General features: G+C 41.7%; 1 protein-coding gene across 4 annotated transcripts in view; it reads right to left on the bottom strand.

The window, feature by feature from the left end:
* CPM (carboxypeptidase M) overlaps positions 1-18531 on the bottom strand; it is a 68785-nt gene that overhangs the window by 15802 nt on the left and 34452 nt on the right. For 2 of the 4 annotated variants that reach the window (XM_045553398.1, XM_045553399.1), the window contains one exon: positions 8496-8593. In XM_045553398.1, coding sequence (XP_045409354.1) covers positions 8496-8593 — 98 coding nt within the window. The remainder of the gene's footprint in view (positions 1-8495; positions 8594-18531) is intronic. The other 2 variants (XM_045553396.1, XM_045553400.1) reach the window with 1 other exon arrangement.

Here is an 18531-nt window from a genome sequence, read left to right as displayed (position 1 = left end):
TGCTGCAGCAGGTGATTTGAATAAGGAGAGTGCTGCAAAGAAATTAACGTAGACGCTGCAAAGGTAAAGATTTAGCAGACCTCAAAGGAGCTTTCAGTCACAACTCCATTGGAGGAATTCATTCATTGTGTGACAAAGGGTGTGTAATCCTTGAATGGTAATCCCTCCCTTTATCCCCCTCGCTGGCAGGTAAAGAGGACAAAGTTTATAAATTTGTTATCCAAATGAACATAGAATAATTGAAATTGGGATTAAGAAAATTTGGGGATATGTAAATTATATGTTCATAGGTAGCCATAAAATTTAAAGTCAAATTGTAGTCAATTCTGACTTCAATTTTTTTCTACTCATTTTTCTCCTCTTCTTCTACTACATGGATTTTTGTTTTTACAGTCAGAATTATCACTGGAAAAAGTCCTTACAAGCTAATATCCAAAAAAGTCACACATACTCCACACCTGGTTCCAATTCTAAGACCAGCTACTTACTGGCTTCCCTAATGCCAGTAGGGGAGGGGCTGGGGATTTAACAATGTGAAAGGTGACTTTAAATGTGAAAGGAGTAATTGGTTTAAGGAGCTTTCTCAGAAGGAGGTTGAGAAGGAGAAATAGGTAGAGAAAAGGGAGGAGAAACTGACTAGGAGTCCCTTGTAGTTCCTTAAATGTCTAAATGCTGGTAAAACACCATAGGATGGTTTAATCAGGAAAAATCCTAGGCCAGTCTGAGTCCCGAGTCAAGTATAGAAGAGGAGACATACCAGAATCCCCACATGGTTCTAAATGTCAATTTCTCTCTTAACTACCCGAACCATACATTCTTGAACACGCGAGAACTCAAGACATGAGTTGGCAATGAAATTCACCCAACAGAAAGCAAATGAAAACCAAGAGTAAAGAAGCCAGGATTAAGAGGCTAGGGTTGAGTTGGGATCCAGTTAGATACAGAACTGGATTAAGCAACCACAGTAGTTGTGTACAGAACTGAATATGAGAGTTAAGGTTTACCATTAACAAAGGGGGTGAGGTCTGGGGAAGAGGGAAGAAGAGGGAGGAATTTTCAAAGTGCCAATTTCTTTACTTTTCATAGGAAGGAGTCATAAGAAACTATCAAAAGTTAAAATATATATACTTAAAATGACTACAATCTCAATGTTTCTCATAATCTTTTTTCTTCACTGTAGAAAAATCTTCCGATAATTTCTTATTTTGAAAAAATATCAAATTCACCGATCTGCTTTCATTTCAGTTTTATTCTTGTTAATAAATTCAAATAAAATTAAATTTTATACCTCTTATCTAAAGATAATATATGACACATACATGTTATTTTATATTCTTTTAATGCCTGTCATTTTCTTACTAATATATGTCTAGAATGAATGATGTCTGGCAAACATTAGTGATGGCTATTTCTGGGTGAGAGTATTCTGAATAATTTTTATTTCCTCTTATTTATCTAGTATAACTTTTTAAATTAAAGAAAACCTGTGTTGTTTTCACAAAAATAGTAATTTCAGGGAAACAAGTGTGTAACCAAAGTATTTGCTGTTTGTCTCAATATTCCACAGTAGATCTCAAGTCCTTAACTGCAGGGGTAAATAAAATCTTGGAAATATGATCAAGAACTAACTAAGAGTCAGATAATTTAAAAAATGCTGAGGTAAACAGATGAAATTTCAAAGAGAGTTAAATAAAATCCTCTTTTCTTGTTGGGACATATTTTGCTGCCTCTGTAATAGCAGATTTATGCTGAATATTATTCAAATTAATTCTTCCCAACCTTAATATAAATATCTCAAACACTCAATCATGTTTTATGTATAAACTTCCCTTCACTTAAAATTAGTTCTTTGAATAGGAAACCTTGGATTGCCAAAGGCTTAAAACATTTTTAAAAAGAATGTGGTCCAAACAGTCTCCATTGGCTTAACTGGCCTTTCATTTAGCAAACTCACTTCCTTTTGTGTGGACTTAATGAAAGAATCCCTAATTAGAAGACTGAAAGGCCTGACCAATACACTAGCTTCTAGAGCCTTTCACTGATAATTCATCCAGTAATTAAAATGGCAATAACCCAGAAAGCAGAAAATACATTCTCCCTCCATTTTAGCTCAATTCGGTCAAGTTGGAATTGGCCAGATAGGTAAAAATGAGTGTTCTAGCTCTTCAAAGAATGTTTATAAACAATAGATAAAAATTTGAAGAACAATCCACAACAGTGTGTGTGTGTCTTCAGCTATCCTAACGATAGTTGGGATATGAAATGATAGATTGTAATGCAGCTTCTGGGGGAAAAATAAGTCTGTCAGTTCTGGGGCTCCACAATGATATGTTAACAGATTAATTAATTTGTCTGACTGCCCAGCTAATCCTTCTTCTTCAAATATCAGCCTAAATATTACATTATCTAGCATACTTTCCCTGCCTCCCCAGTCTGGAGTCAGTGACCTGCCTGTGTGTTTCCGTAACACGCCTCACCTGTGCTAACGACCTGTGCATACACATTGCAATCACCTGACTGACCTTGACGGGCCACTCCTCCTCCATTCCACCATCTGAGACTTGCAGGCAGGGATCCTAATAGCTTTCCTCTGTCTCCCTGGTATATAATTTTTTTTTTTTTTTTAGACATAGAGTCTCACTTTGTTGCCCGGGCTAGAGTGAGTGCCGTGGCATCAGCCTAGCTCACAGCAACCTCAAACTCCTGGGCTTAAGCGATCCTCCTGCCTCAGCCTCCCGAGTAGCTGGGACTACAGGCATGCACCACCATGCCCAGCTAATTTTTTCCATATAGATTTTTAGCTGTCCAAATCATTTCTTTCTATTTTTGGTAGAGATGGGGTCTCAGTCTTGCTCAGGCTGGTCTCGAACTCCTGACCTCGAGCGATCCACCCGCCTTGGCCTCCCAGAGTGCTAGGATTACAGGCGTGAGCCACCGCGCCCGGCCGTTCCTGGTATATCTTGCTCAGCTCCTGGTATATCATATATTCAATAAATAATTGTTAATAAATTACTACTGGACAAATCCATTAAAAGGTCAAGATTATTCTGAGGAAAAGCTTTCTGAAAACATGAGGACTTAAGGTGCTTTGTAAGGGGAAATGTACAAATAAATGATTATTTTATTTGAAGGGTTTTCAATAGTGAAAATTGTGCTAACAATTGTGCTAATGTCAGGGACTCAGATATCTGGTCACCCTGGCCCAGCTTCATCAAAAAGGGAGATGAAGAAAAAGGTAATTATTTGAGAAATTTAATACATGCTTAAAAATGAATTAGACACTTCACCTGGAAAACAATTAGCTCAGTCTAAATCCAGAAAGGCAGAATTTAATTATCCAAAGCCATCCTGCATAAATGAGGACATTTTGCTGTCATCTGGGATACTGGTGGAAAAGGGAGCTTGGGAAGTGGCATTTGGAGGGACAACCTTTAATTTTTTGATTTGTTCTAATGATAAATTTGGAGCCTTTATTGCATGTTGACTACACATCCTAGCTTTTCCAGGACAGGCACAATTTCAGGTATTATGTCTTGTTATCTGTGTAAACCATTAGATACCCTCTAAATACAAACATTTAGACATACAAACTACATCTCATAAATTGCCTCTTATACCTAGAAGGTGTGTGAAAATCATTTATCCTTTATCTTTTAGGTTGAAACATATGGTATACTTTATGTATCCTTTAAGGAATAAACTATATACTGATGCTACCGAATGTAAAATTCTAAATATGATGTGGATTTTTAAAGTCTAAACCCAAATAAACTATCATAGTAGACTTCATTGATGTTTAAGAAATGAAAGCTTTAAAAAAATTCCTAGCAAGAAAAAATCAGAATTGCAATTCAGTTAAATATATTAAATGCCTACTTCCATGTACAGTATTTAAGACTATGGGCCCTGACGTCAAGGGAACCTCAGTTCGAACTCGGGCTCTGACCTGTACTTTGCCTGTTACTGGCTTAGCTTAAAACTCTAGGCACCCAGTTCTTTAAGCACATAGCAATACCTCGCTTCAATATTTCCATTAGAGAGGAAGTAGAGCTGTCTTACCAACCTAGTGTTTACCCAGGCAAAAGAATTTTTTCTACAAAATTTAAAAACTATCTGATACAAGACAGGCACAAAATAAAGAGTGGGGAGAGCTCAAGGAAGGAGCAAGGGGTGGAGATTTTCCCAGGCTTCTCTCCTGCACCCACAATTAGGTTGAGGATATTAGACGTTCTTGGTTTCAGGGCATGGTCCCCGTTGTAAAACTCTGATTTTCAGATTATCAGTTGCAGTTTACTACAAAGCAAGCCAGTAGCAGAATGGGGTGATGAGGGAAGGTGAGGGGGACAAACATCCTGCCCTCAAACAATTGGAGTAGTAAGGCAATATGTGCATCAACCCCTCCAATTAAAAAAAACTGATTAAATTTCAGGTGTGTCAAGTGCTGCCAATTGAGGACTTGCATAAATTAAGCCTAGAATTGGGGCTTCTACGATTCAACATGCCAATGCGGGTGCCTGGATGAACTAGAAAAACACCTACTGGCCTTATTAAAATGAAAAAGGGAGAACCTCAGCAATGTTGCTCCCATGCTGTTCTGAAAACAGAACAGGTGACAAAGGCTCATCCTGAGTGCTTGGTCTGTTAGCTCCCCAGGGTGATCCCACAACAGTCAAGGAGAGAAGGTGGGGAGGAGGAAGAAAAAAGGGACAGGGGACTTGGAGATATTTATTCCAGCGTTGCTCTAAGAGCTTTTCACTTGTTTACATGATCAGTGAGCACAAATCTCACCAAATGGTGCTGGAACAACTGGGTATCCATCCAAACAAAACTAATTTGAGACAGATCATAGATCTATACATAATAACTAAAACAATACAACAGAAATTCCAAAGACAAGGAGACAGAGGAAGGGGCAGGTCCACAGCTGGGTGAGGCTCAGAGCCCAGGCTCCGGGTTTAGACACCTGAGGGTCAAACACAGACCTGGACTCCCTTCTCGGTACACGGGACTAATAAATATGCCTTCTGCAGAGGTGATCAAAAGAAACAGTGCCCACAAAGCACTTAGTGTAGTCCTGGCTCCATAAATGTTAGCTATTGTGATTATTTTCTCATAGAGCTCTGTATAGAAGGTAACAGCTGGATTCACATGCATGGTGAGTCAGTGTCATGAAAGGATGTGAGCCAGTGGCAAGGTCGCTGAAAACAACAAGGAGAATATCTACGTTGTGGGCCTTGCTCCAGTAGAACAATCTGACCTTTGTAAAAATAAGAGAATATGTGAAATTCATACAAAATAAGGAGTGGGTTTAACTTCACTTCTTTTGCAACAACACATGCCTGCAAATCGGCCGTTTTAAGTTGATTTTGCTACCCATTTGCTTTTTGCATTCCTGAATGTAGTCACACTAATTAGCCTAGACCTTCAGCATCAAAATAACTTATCTTCACAACTCCTAAGATGTGTATTAACCAAAAATGTTTCACCCAAATCCAGCAAACCTTTTAGACCTAACTTCCAGTCTGAAGGAAACAGAGTGACTCAGAGGCACAAGCTCCATGATACTTAGAAAGGAAGAGAACAAAAAATCCAGAACATGGGACATTCTGCAGGACAGACGAAGGATTGGGTCTCTTTACTAAGTTGAGTATCATGAAAAGGTACTTTAAAAGCTAGATTAAAAGAGATCCAAAGGATACAATGTATCAACCAAATGCATGGTTGTAGACTGAATCCTAATTTGGACAATTTTAGGCACCTTTTGGGGACAATTTGAGGACAATTGAGGAAACTAGAGAGAGGAAGATAAGATACAGACAGGATAAACATTCATTGACCCAAAAAGGTAGCTGGTATTAACTTTATAAGTGTTACAAATATCAAAATAGCACAGTCTCATTTGGTAAAAGTACACACACACAGACATCTGGAAGGAGAAATAAGGAATTAACAGGACTAATTTTGGGAAGGTCAGTATATAATGTTCTCTTTTTTTGTTTATATTTTTTTCTGTTTATATTTTTTTCTGTTTTTACAAAATAAACATATGTTGTAAAAATTTCAAGACATGTAATTTTTAATTTAAAAAAAGGCCCAATTCTAAAAAAAAAAAAAAAAGCATGAAGAGGTGAAATAAAAATATAAGGGGGCAGATGGCAGGTACGAAAACCAGCACTGGGCCTCCTGATGCTGGTGCTCACTGTCTTGTGGCCACGGCACTCAGTGCAGGAAACACACACCAGCGGGGTGGGTCACCGGGAGAGAGGAAACGCTTCAAGAAAAGTGTGGTCAGGCCCTCCCGGAGTGGTGGCTCACACCTGCAGTCCCAGCTACTCAGGAGGCTGAGGCAGGAGTGCTGCTCGAGCCCAGGAGTCTGAGATCAGCCTGAGTAACACAGTGATACCTGTCTCTAAAAAACAGAAACAAAACTATATATATATATATTGCAGTCAATTCTGTCTGCCATGAGGTCCATAAACTCCTAGAAGATCCAGAGACTCTGAGGTCCGAGGTCAAGTTTATACCAGAATAGCGAGGAGTACATTCAAAGAAGCTTAAGAACCACTGCCCTAAAATTTTATCTGTGTCACTTTTTAAAAGGGGTTCTTGAAAATGCTTTCAATTTCAAAACATGTAAGGGAAGATTAAGGTGGTGGCTAGACCCTGTACTCAGAATGACTTCTCTGCTCCTAGGTTAGGCTATCACTTTTTCCAGCTCCTAATGGCACTGGGAGTACAGAATATTCAAGATCTCAAATTCAGAATAATAATACATTTCTTAACAGGCTCATAAAGCCCCCAGACAAGTGCCACCATCTGGGACACATAGAGGGTAACAGCGCTTCAGATCCTACCCCAAAATATACTGGGACTTTTCACCCTGCTAGTCTCAGCCCTCAGCATTCCTTAAGAATCAGAGTGAAGTAGACAGCCTGATTTGGTGGGATACTCTGACCTCCCAGAGAGCAAGGCACCAGAAATTTGGGAAAGTGCATGGAAAGAATAAGCAAATTCGTGGGTAGGTGAGGGAAAGGACTCTGGGCTTATCTTTGGAAGTTTCAATTCTGAGGACTAATTTCTGAGTAGCAGGCTTCAACCTCCGAAATGCCAGGAATTCAATAAATACACTACTGAAGACAATGAATGCCATATGTTTCTTATTAAAAATAGATTCTAAGGGACCTTGATCAATAGACTAGATAGCAAAAGGGAAAGGAAGTCTGGGCTGCTGTAACAGTTGTTTTATTAAAAGCAACTTTGGTCAGATTCCCAGCAATGTAGTCTTTTAAAGAAACAGCCCATTAAGCTCAAAAAGTCACAGATTGAATTTCCACCCACCCAATAATCGCATTCAAAGACCTGTTTCTTTCTTAGAGGCAGGTGCTTGCATCTTAGCTCCAGCTGCAAGAAGTACCCTTTCTGCAGGACAGGTTGGGCAGCATGCCCAGCAAGGGCAGGCTGTGTGTCATGAAGGGTGGATCCAGTTCCTACAGGGCCCGAGTCTGGGGAGGGCTAAGGCAGAACAGGAAGCTCGGCCTTGATCAGAGCATGCCACCCACAATAATGCAAATCCGAAAGTGTCTTAACAAGTCAGCAGGTTATACTTATTGGAATATGCATTTACTTTGGGATTTCTTAAAGTTAAGTGTGTTTCATAGGGTTATTCCTCATATTCCTATGCAAACTTTCCTTTCTGTATGGCTGGGAGCTATTTGGTTGTCCAGTTGTATGGAGTCCTGATAAACCAAAAATGCTGCAGTTGTCATGTCCTTAAAATATTCGGAGGGAGGAAGGTGAGAAATAGAGGCGAGCATCTTCACCTGCCTGGCAAGAACAGTTGGGTAGGGAAGACTGGAAAAAGGTTATTTCACAGAATATAAAATAAAAATAGAGTTTATCTCTGCTAAGGTGGAAAAGAGGCAAGATATTAGCAATGAACTTGAGAGTGTCTGTTGAATAGTGGGTATGAGAGAACCCTAAGTGTGATTGTCTAAACTGGAGCATTGAAAACATTGAATGTGAAATTAAAAGAGAGGGTGACAAAAGCATTCAAAAAAGCCAGAGAGGAGGAGTTTAGATAGCTATTTGGGATCTCCTGATTGTTTTGAGATCAAATATAATATAGCTCCTTTGCTGGGTCAGCTTCATGCTGACCAGGAGGTAGGAAAAACCAACCCAGGAAGGAGTGCAGAGATTAGCTGGCAGGTGTTCAGAGCTGAGCTGCTGTTGTTCTTCCAGCCCCAAATACAGAAAAAGCTCAAGTTACTCTCACAGGGCCCTGGGCACACAACCAAATGGCCATGATGGTCGTTGGACCTTGACTTCTTAAATTCTCTCAGAAGGCCCGCCAGGAAGACCTTTCAGGGCCTTGCTTCTTTGCTGCCATGTATGCTGAAGGCTTCTCTGTGCTTCCTCTTTAGCATTTACACAGAACTCAAGAGACCTGAGGGGGAGCTTCTCCGGTGACACTCCAGAAAGTCAAGCCACATACATACCTCATCTCCATGCATATTTGCCACGTATTTGAACTCCGGAATCCCAACTCTGTGTGCCTTTGGAAATCGCCCCACAACAAGAACCCACAGGTTTCTACCTTTACAGGAAAGAAAAAGATAGAAAAATAAGGTTTTTTTTTTTTTTCATTCCTTACAGACATCTCGCAGTAAGTTATCTTTTAAAATGACAAATGAACTCTGGGAGAATGAGAATAGGAAACAAACGCTGTTTTAACATTTCATGGTGACTTAAATTCATGTGATTAACACTCCCGTGATTAAAATGTTCCTCATTCACTGTTAGAATTTAAGGAAACCCTTTCAACTTGGCACAAATATTTAACTTCTTATTTTAGAATATGACTTTTTTAAATTGAAGACTTACTAGGTGATGTAGATCTTATTCTCGTAAAATGTGTATATACTTTGCTCTGAGATCCTAGAGTCTCATAGAAATGATGTTGCTAATTCACACAATTATACAAAGTTAAGTTATAGTTGATGGCTGACTGGGAGGGTTTCCTAACTTGCCATGCAAGGAAAGTGCAAAAAGCAATAGCAATAAAACATGTAACTCAGAAGGGAAATTGTTTTTAAACTAAGAAATCCTGAATCTTGTATTTAAATGCTGATATGACATAGCCCCTTTGCAGCGTCCTTCCTATGCCTGAGTCCTGTCAAGTAAACTGGGGACCACAACCCATCCTAATAATGCAAGGAAAACTGCTAAGTCCTAGCTCTGCCATAGACAATGTGATTTAGGCAAGAAAGGGCAGAGTCTAAAGATCACTGAGGATTTGCTATGTGCAGATATTGCAGGTGCTAGTCTGGTTCACGTAATCTCAAGTAATCCCTTTTCATGATCCACTGAAATGGATTATTAACCAAGCATTACAAATGAGAAAACTGATCTTCAAAAATGTTACATAAACTGTTTATGATCACACAACCAGTATGAGGCTGTGATTTGAGTCCTAGAGCCAAGAATTGAACCCTGATCTATGTAACTTCAATTTTGGCGCTCCTCCCACAAAAAAACTGCCTGTCTCTCAGAAGGCTTGATTTCCTAACCAGTAAAAATGAAGTCCCTTTCAATTCTAATTGTCTGGCACTTTTGGGGGGTAATTTTGTTTTTGTTTTTTTTCTTTTTTTTAATGTTGCCCAGGCTGGATTTCAACTCCTGGGCTCAAGTGATCCTCTCGCCTGAGCCTGGCACTTTTAATACAGTTTAAAGTTAGAGATTGGGTTATGTTTGATATCTATCAGGTACATACAAAGTTCAAATATCTGTGATAACTAAGCCTTCTGTGGAATTTAAGAGCCCAGGAAAGGAATTTAACAGCAACTAATGGGCTAATGTTGAGCAGATTCTGCAGAAATTCAGACCTAGCTCCTTAAATCAGGCTGGGGTGCACTCAGTTGCCACGAGGGACCCAGGGAGAAGCAAATGTGAGACTTATCTTTTCCCACATTTATTCAAAATTTACTGTAACAATATTTTAGGGAAATTTGTTATGATAGGGTGATGTATTAAATTCAGTAACTGCAGGAATTCTCAGAAAATATCCACAAAATGCAGCTTATGTGATTGATGCCCCTGGGCAGTGCAGAATTCTCACTCAGCCACTCATACATCTATTTATTGACTACAATGATGGACAGGCATTGAACTGGATCAGACGGTACAAACAAGTCACATATTCTATGCTCAGTGAATTCCTAATCTAGTGGAGAATAGTAACACGCAAACACGTAATTACATTGGAGTGTGTCATATCACACATGAGTGTGTAGAGTACTGTTGTGGGTGCAGAATAAAAGAGGAAATGGTTTATTTTTCCCAAGGAGGAGGATCATGAAAAGCTTCACATATGTAGGGTTTAATATAATAGATGACGCTTGTGAAAAGGGTTCTGAAGCATGATTCTGAGTTTGCCATGTGGACAAGTACACTCTACCTGCTGATACCCTACAGGCGCATTTGATTAACCAGAACCCTCCATCCCCCAGTGTTATCAATTCTTTGTCATCTGGAGCTTCACTTCCACACAGTTAACGTTTTCACGTGAAACAAGGAACTTTTCACACGTCAGCTACTAAACCAAACTTTTTAGGTTTGCTTCTGGGGAATTCTTTTCTGTAACTAGAAATGCATTTAAAGCTAGAATAATCACAGATTCATACAGAATATGGTCTATTCCCCTCACAGGCAAGGGGAAAGTTCAATATCTTCTCAATATTTACCAATTGTTATTTATAACTCTGCATCTGCAACAGCTGGCCTGTTACATAAAGGATCGTGTAAGACAACAGAAACCTGACTTGATGTGGATATCCAGTTATTATTTAGTTGAAGGAAGCAGGGAAATCAAACTGATAAAATCTAAGGGAAGAAGTACTTTGATGGGTAACTCAATCTCAATTTTAGCACGAATGGCCCCTAAGTGAACTGCAAGATGAGAAATTTACCTTGCACGACCTCAAAGGCACAGTCTGAGAATGAAAACCAGCCAATAGGTCTGAAGAACACACACAATCCTTTTGGAATGACAAACCTCTTTAAGGTTTTAACCACCCTCTCCAGCTAACACTGGTTATCTCTGGCCTAGACCAGAGTAAATGCACAAAGGACAAACTATTTACTTTTCACAACCTGATTGCCAAGGTTAGAGTAATTTAAACAAGCTTTTTTTTCTTATCAAGGTGGGAAAGACTACCTTTATTTCCAAAAGTTCTTGTTAATAACAGGTGTGCTAAAGAGTTCTGAAGTGCTCAGCTTCTCTCTTTCACACAAAGTAAACAATATTTGGTTTCTAGATATCTCAGTATCTGTAGCCAGCAACGCACTTAGGGTTTGACACAAATCTGGGCTGTGACATGGGTACCCAGCTGGGTTTATTTGAAGGATCATGAAAAATTGTACAATTTTTAGAGGGATTCACTAAGATCTATAAGACAAGAAAGCAGACAAGTGCTACAAAGTACTATAGGAGTTCAGGAGAAAGTAGGAGGAGAAGCTTGGAAAATTAAGTATAATTTCAATAGGCAAAAATGGGAGAAGTGTCTTTTCCACAAAAGAATCACCTGGGATCCTTGTAAAAATGCCAATTCCTGAGGCCCAGCCTCCATCTCCTAAATCTAACTCTCGGGAGTAAGCTTGAAACCAGCATTTAACAAGCTCCTTTGGTGATTGTGAGGCTCATAAAGGTTTGAAAGTCACTGAGACTGAGGTAGTGAATGTTCAGACAGATTTGGGAGATAGTCGGTCTTCATATGTAAAACCATCTTATTTTACATATAATTCTGAACATGTTTCTATGTTAAGACATATACTTCTACTATACTGTTTTAAATGGCTGATTAATATTTTATTACATGAATATGCTACCACTTATTCAACCAATTCTGTATTGTTAGGTGTCTAATAATAAGCAAATTTGTGTAAATTCCAGCATATCCACAAAAATTATGTACAGAATTTATAACATTAAAAGTATTTTATGCAAGCCAGGCGTGGTGATGAACACCTGTAGCCCCGGCTACTCGGGGGTTGAGGCAGGGTTGCTTGAACGCAGGAGTTCGAGGCTGCAGTGTGCCATGATCGCACCTGCAAATAGTCACTGCGCTCCCGTCTGGACAACATAATGAGACCCTACCTCTAAAATAAAAAATTATACTATGTGCCAGGCACTATGCTGAGCACTTTATGTTATTCGATTTTCACAATACCTCTGTGTGAAGGATGACATCCATAATTTATAGTCGAGGAAACCGAGTTAAGTGGCAGAACCAGGGTTCAAACCCAGGTCTGTCTGATTCTAAAATCTGTGCTCTTCTAGTGACCTCAGGCTGCTTCAATCTCCCTAAAAGTACTGCATAGGCCAAAGCCAACCTCACTCTGGGGAAAAAGTTCCAGGCAGTTCTTTCAGCACCACGTTGCTATGGTTTTGCACCTGGAGCAAGATCCAGTCTGCTACCTGGCTGTGACTGATTGATCCAGGGCAAGACAACGGAATCGAAGGCTACCCTCTAGGGACATTCCATTCCGGGTGTTGATATAACAACTTGGTGTAATGAAATATTAATCAGCCATTTAAAACGGTATGGTAGAAGTCTATTTCTCAACATAGGAACATGTTCAGGATTATATGTAAAACGAGATGGTTTTACATACGAAGACTGACTATCTCCCAAATCTGTCTGGACAGTCACTACCTCAGTCTCGGTGACTTTCAGACTTTATGAGCCTCACAACTCTCACGTTGAGAGTTTCACTGGGAAGTGCCCAGAGAGAAGCAGAGACTCTGGATGGCCCGGTCACTGGAGCAGAGCTGCAGAGATGATGAAGCATGTTCCAGTTCCTCAGGAAGCTTGTTGTATGTAGGGTCTGATGCATAAAGTTCTGGTATCCAGAGTAATGGATCAGCTGCTGGTTTCCCGGACTGGCACATTTCTCTGTGTATCCTTACAAGGATGCTTTGACCTAAGTCAAAGCTGGAGAGAGCTTGCACAAGGCCCTGGGTTTCAGTGTCCTCACCCATGAGTGGGAGTAACAGCCCGACTGGCATGGCTGTTTCACAAGGCTGCCCTGCAGTGGTTCATACAGTGTCAGTTCCTTTTCCTTTCCCTAAGAATGATCCGCAGATACGACAGCAATTTCACCTAAGCTACACAGAAGCTTATCATACGTAGCACACAAACCCCCTACATTAAATAATGGATGAGTCCACAGAAGAGTTGAAAATCACACATTGTTTAGGTCAGTTTAAACAGTCTCCAAAGTTCACACGCCCTCTGGATTTGAAGGAGAGGAAAATAGGTCCCTGGCTAAGTGGTTCATGACAAAAATGAAACAAAACAAACAGACAATAACAAACAAAATTGGGACAAAAAGCATGGACGAAGTTTCCAGATTGGCTATGCTTACATTGTATCATTCACAGCTCGAAGCACTTTAAGTGTATTTGTTCATTTAATCCTAATAACCGTAAGTAGTAGGTCTAACATTATCCTTTCATGAAAAAGGAAACCGTCTTAAGTAACCTAACGAGGCAGTGGTTCTCAAAGTATGGGCCCAGGACCAACAGCATCAGCATCACCTGGGAATGTGCTAGAAATGCACAGTCTCGGGCCCACCCCCCAGGTGCACTGAATCAGACATGGGGGCAGGGGACGAGCAAGCTGTGTTCTAATAAGTTTTCCAGGTGATTCTTTTGCAGTGGAAGTTTAAGACGCACTATCACAAGGGACAGGGCCGGGCAGTCTACCCGGAGAGTCTGTGCTCTGTTCTTAGCCACTACGCTGCACTGCTTGTCACCGAAGAGTTCGAAAATTCCAAACGAAAAAACTCAAAGAAATGTGAACCTGTGAACCAAGCTTGATGTGTACCCACTTCGGCTGCTGAGATTATTTTCTTTCTCTGAGAAGAACTGGAAGTGGAAGGAGGAAGTCGGGCACAATGAGGGTGGTTTGAGAAGCTGTAGGTATTGATTGCTCTCTCGGTTTTGTTTGATCAGCTGCTATGCTCCCATATCTGCTCTCCACATAAGGAATACAGGCGAGCCTGAGGGACTTGCCCCAAAGCTGTGGGATCTGGATGGCTGTACTTCTGGGATCTGGCTGCTGGGTGTTCTCCCTGCAGTAAGTTTGAATACTAGTCAACAAACAGCGGGCTAAGAAAGCAGGGTGGCTGCAGTAGCAAGGGAAGGAAACGTGGACAAAATCCACCTGCTCTGCCCATACCCTGTCTCTGGGACGCGGTTCATGCACACGCCCTCGTTCGTGGCAAGCCACCTGACATGCACTCGGGGTTCTGTACCGAGTTGCAGGCTTTAGGCCAGGCCACAGGAACACCCAGGCCATCTGTTTCTGCACTTGTGAAGCAGAGAGCTCGTGCAGATGTGATGACCCTGCGGCCAGCCACAAGATTCCAGTGACGTTTAACTGCCATCCCCTCTGCAGTGGGCTGAGAATTGCTGACTTTGTTTATGGACAGAGGAACTTGTCAAGGTAGGAGCTCTGGGATTTCGAAAGCAGTCAGGTGTCCAGGTCAGGTCAATGCTATGTGATGAGAGCAAGTGCTCTGGCCTGAAGCAACAGGGCTGAGCTGTTTTTTCTGCCTCGAGCAATTCTAACTTCTACTTAGAGCCGAGTTTTGTAGCTCAGTGTAACACGGGGCTGAGGGGAACCCAGGAGCCATCCCAGAACTTCACGCGGTAGGCAGGTGTTGACTCCAGCGTCCACAGCACTGGGAGTTCCCGCGGCACGGAGATCCCGGAGTGGGGCCTAAAATGGGGCCACTGCTGTGCGAGCATGACCCTGGGCCCTGCAGAGGCTGTGGGGCTCAGCAGTCCCCAGTGCCCTGCACTTTTCTACCTGGCCCGCAGACAAGCAGCAGATCCCAGTGGCCACCTTTTCTGGGCCCAGCAGTCCCGGGCCATCTAACGGATGGCCTGGACGAGGAAGCTTTCCTCAGCTGAGGGCTGCACCTGGGACTACCTCAGTTCACCATCTGTCTCGTCATCCAGCGCCCCCTGGCTGTACCACCACCACTGCTACCATATACTAATCTCTAATCCAGTGCAATCATTCTTCACACATTTCCCACTCTTTGAGAGTGTATATTTGTTTACTTATATCATGTCTGTCCCAACTAGAGTGTAACCCACAAAGGCACTGCCTGTGGTGGTCACGGTTTTGTTTAGGTTTCCTGTTGTGTCCATTCCCAGTCTAATAGTACCTGGCACATAGTAGGTATTCAATGACTATCTACCGTAGCATTTCCAAAATTGGTGCATCTGCAGGATTGCTTTTTCTTGGTAAATATTGGCACAGCACATCCAAATCCCTCTGCCTGGGATTTCAGGGGCCTCCATCACCCGGCCTCTGCTTGCATCGCCCGCTATCCGCTGGCACAAATGCTCCCACGGGCGGATGTCCAGCTCCTCCCCGTGCCCTGGGCACCCTAGGTGCAGCCACATCTTTATTGTGTTGTTCTCGGCCTCAAATGGCCTCATTAGGCTTTCTGCCTTTTCATATCCTAGGAATTCCACAAAACCAAACTCTAAGAAGTTTCCCCAGACTACTCCAACTCACCCGGATCTCTCTCCCTTCAGAACCTTTCTATAAAATGGCATCACTAGATTTGTCACAGCAAAACATTCTGTCTTTCAGTTAGTCTTCTAGGGTTTCATGTGGCCAAGCCTTGCTTTCTTAATGATGTTGAGCATTGCCTGGGCTTTCATACTTTTCTTTTGCTCCCTTATTGTGTCCACCATGATTAATCACGGCCATCCCCCAGGGCGCAGGTCACCTTCTTAGTAAAGACCTCTGTGTGGGTCGTCCTGCTGGTGGCCCAACATTCGGTGCCCTGCTGAACTCAGGCACATCATGTGACTTGCTCTGGACAGTAAAATGTGGGGAGAAATGGCACATATCAATTCTGGGCAGACTTTAGGAGCCAAGGCATGGTTTGCTATCTCTTTCCTTCTGACACAAGACAGACAACGCTTTGATAGAGGGTGCTCTGTCGGCTTGGGTGCTGGATGGGAGATGACAGGGAGCAGAGTTACAGCCAACTGATAACAGATATGTAATATAAGTGAGATTTAAATTTTTACTTTGCTGTTATAAACCATTAGGATGTGTGGGGGAGGCTTTCTTTTATTTCTGCAGTATAGTCTAGCCTGTCCTATCTGACATACCTCCTACAACCAACCCAAACCAAAATGATCTTTCCCTCCACTGAATGTTCATTATACTTTTGGTGGTATCAGTGCTTTTTCAGACAGGGGTCCCCAGAGCCATAAGATTTTGTGGAGCTGACCCAGAAGTAAAGCAAGTTCAGAAACTTTGTTTTAAAACTACTTACCTGGCACAAATTGTACACAAGCCTCTGTTAGTGTAATATGTATGTCTTACCTCTCAGTCTGAATTATCAACTTCTAAACATGTTGTAGTTTTGTTTTTATAGCACCAGAAGGTGCTGTGCATATTAACAGTTTCTGTTGATTGATAGTGGACAGCCAATAAACCAATATTATTTCAAGGGACTGAAAACACTGTATTAAAAAAGAATTCCATAGGAAGACATCACTGGCAAAGCCTATCTCTTGGAATTATTTCCTGGGTAATCTTATTATATCTGCCTGCACCACCAAATGGTATTTGCATGTGGATAGACATGATTCCAGAGCTGAAGTCATGCTTTGAGTTCTAGTAGTATAAAGTTGGGCAGGGATAGAGAAAACAGGACAACAAAAAGACCTAAATGATTGCCATGTGGTAAGTAAAGGGGCAATCTCAAGCAAGGTGAGCAGAGGAGGCCCATGTAGGATGCATTGAAACACAGCTGTAGACAAAATGGTAGTCGGTAACTTGCTGGAACTCAAGCCTGCCTGATGTTAGGAAGCAGGAGCTGGACAGCAAAGATTGTGGCTAAACCCCAGGTATGATACCACGCTGAAAGCAGCAGTCAGCACTGTGGCCTGTGACTGCAGCCCAGATGGGTTCAATGCAGCTGCCCAATGTGACTAGATGCACTTGTAAATCTTGGTATAAATTTAGAAGAAAATCAGATACAACTTCATTGTGTAAGCGACTTTCCTGTACAAAGGCTTAATCTTTCATTTTCTCATTTATTCATTCAACAAATATTTGTAGAATGCCTGTCCTGAGCCTGGCATTTAGTCAACTGAAACAAATGTCAGTCACTAACTGATTCTACTGTCCTGAAAAACACTAATTTTCTATTCTGACATCACTTTCATCACTTGAAAAAACGAAGTCCAAATGAAGCATATTGTTTGGTAAACTTCCCATTTTAGGGGGGATTAATCAAGTGTGAATTGGATCCCATGGCTCCACTGTTTTTCCTGCAGTGGGTCCCCCACAGCATCGAGACAGAACCCAAGGCCTTCGGCATGGTGTGCCAGACCTCTTGGGATCTGTCCCTTTCCTGCCGTGGGTCTCCCATTCCAATCCCATACACCAGGCTCTAGCTATTCTTCATTACACATAGTTCCCAAAGGAGCTAACTATCTGCCTTGACACTTTTTGCTCTTCCTTCTGCATGGATAGTCCTTAGCCTACCTGGTCAATGTGGCCAACTTCCACTTGCCTTTTTAAGGCTCAACTAAAAGCCTCCTCCCATCCAACACTGTTCTCACCTCCAGATCAGCCCCATCCCTCACCAGCCAGAGTAGAACATTCCTTTTGAACTCTCATAGTACCTCCTACTACTTACTGAAACCACCGGTTTTCCTGCAGGTAAGGGATTGTGTGTCCATTAGCTCGCAGAATCTAGTGTAGTACCTGGCACATACACAGAAGATGATGGATAAATGTTTGCTGAATGAATTGATGATTGGATAAATTAACAAACAAACCTGAGGAAGTCCAATTGGAGCCTACGTCACCCCTGGTCCAGAGATTAGATAGAATTGTTTCCCAGTATTGATGGAAAAGTCTACGGCTAGTCTGTGAAGTGCCATCTTGGGTGGGCTCTGGAAAGGACCCAATTTTCTAGATCAAATCCAGAGTAGATAGACCTTCTTGGAGTATTTCCACATAAGAAAGAACAGAGATCCATACCAAATATCTGGCTTTGAGATCTAGACTCTTCCAATGTCTTCAGGAGATGGGGTTTCATTTGCTTGTATATTTGTCCCCATGACACTAATGTTTTGATATTATACCCAAGAAATGTAGATGTTAGGTTCCATTCCATTTCTTCCTGAACAGATAAATGAGGAGGTTCAGGATTTTCAATTTCTCTAAATTAGGGACAGCTCTTAATTTAAAAAAGGAGAGGAAAAATACAAAGATGCATTGGGTTTAAATAAATTTTCTTTTTTGATTTCAAGACAGTTAAGACTCCCAGAGAAACAAGGCAGCTCTCCTCATTAATCACCAACCATCAACAAAAACAGGAAGATGGTAGGCAATGCCTCTGCCTTCCTCCTCCTGCAGCCCCACCTTCCCTGTTCCTCCCACTCCATTCCCAGGTCAGAGGCTGATGAATCTGTTCCCCTTCCTC

This window comes from Lemur catta, chromosome 6 (assembly GCF_020740605.2).
Source record: "Lemur catta isolate mLemCat1 chromosome 6, mLemCat1.pri, whole genome shotgun sequence".
Lineage (NCBI taxonomy): Eukaryota > Metazoa > Chordata > Mammalia > Primates > Lemuridae > Lemur > Lemur catta.
Note: the sequence above shows the minus strand (reverse complement) of the source record. Positions and strands in the feature narration are given on the sequence as shown.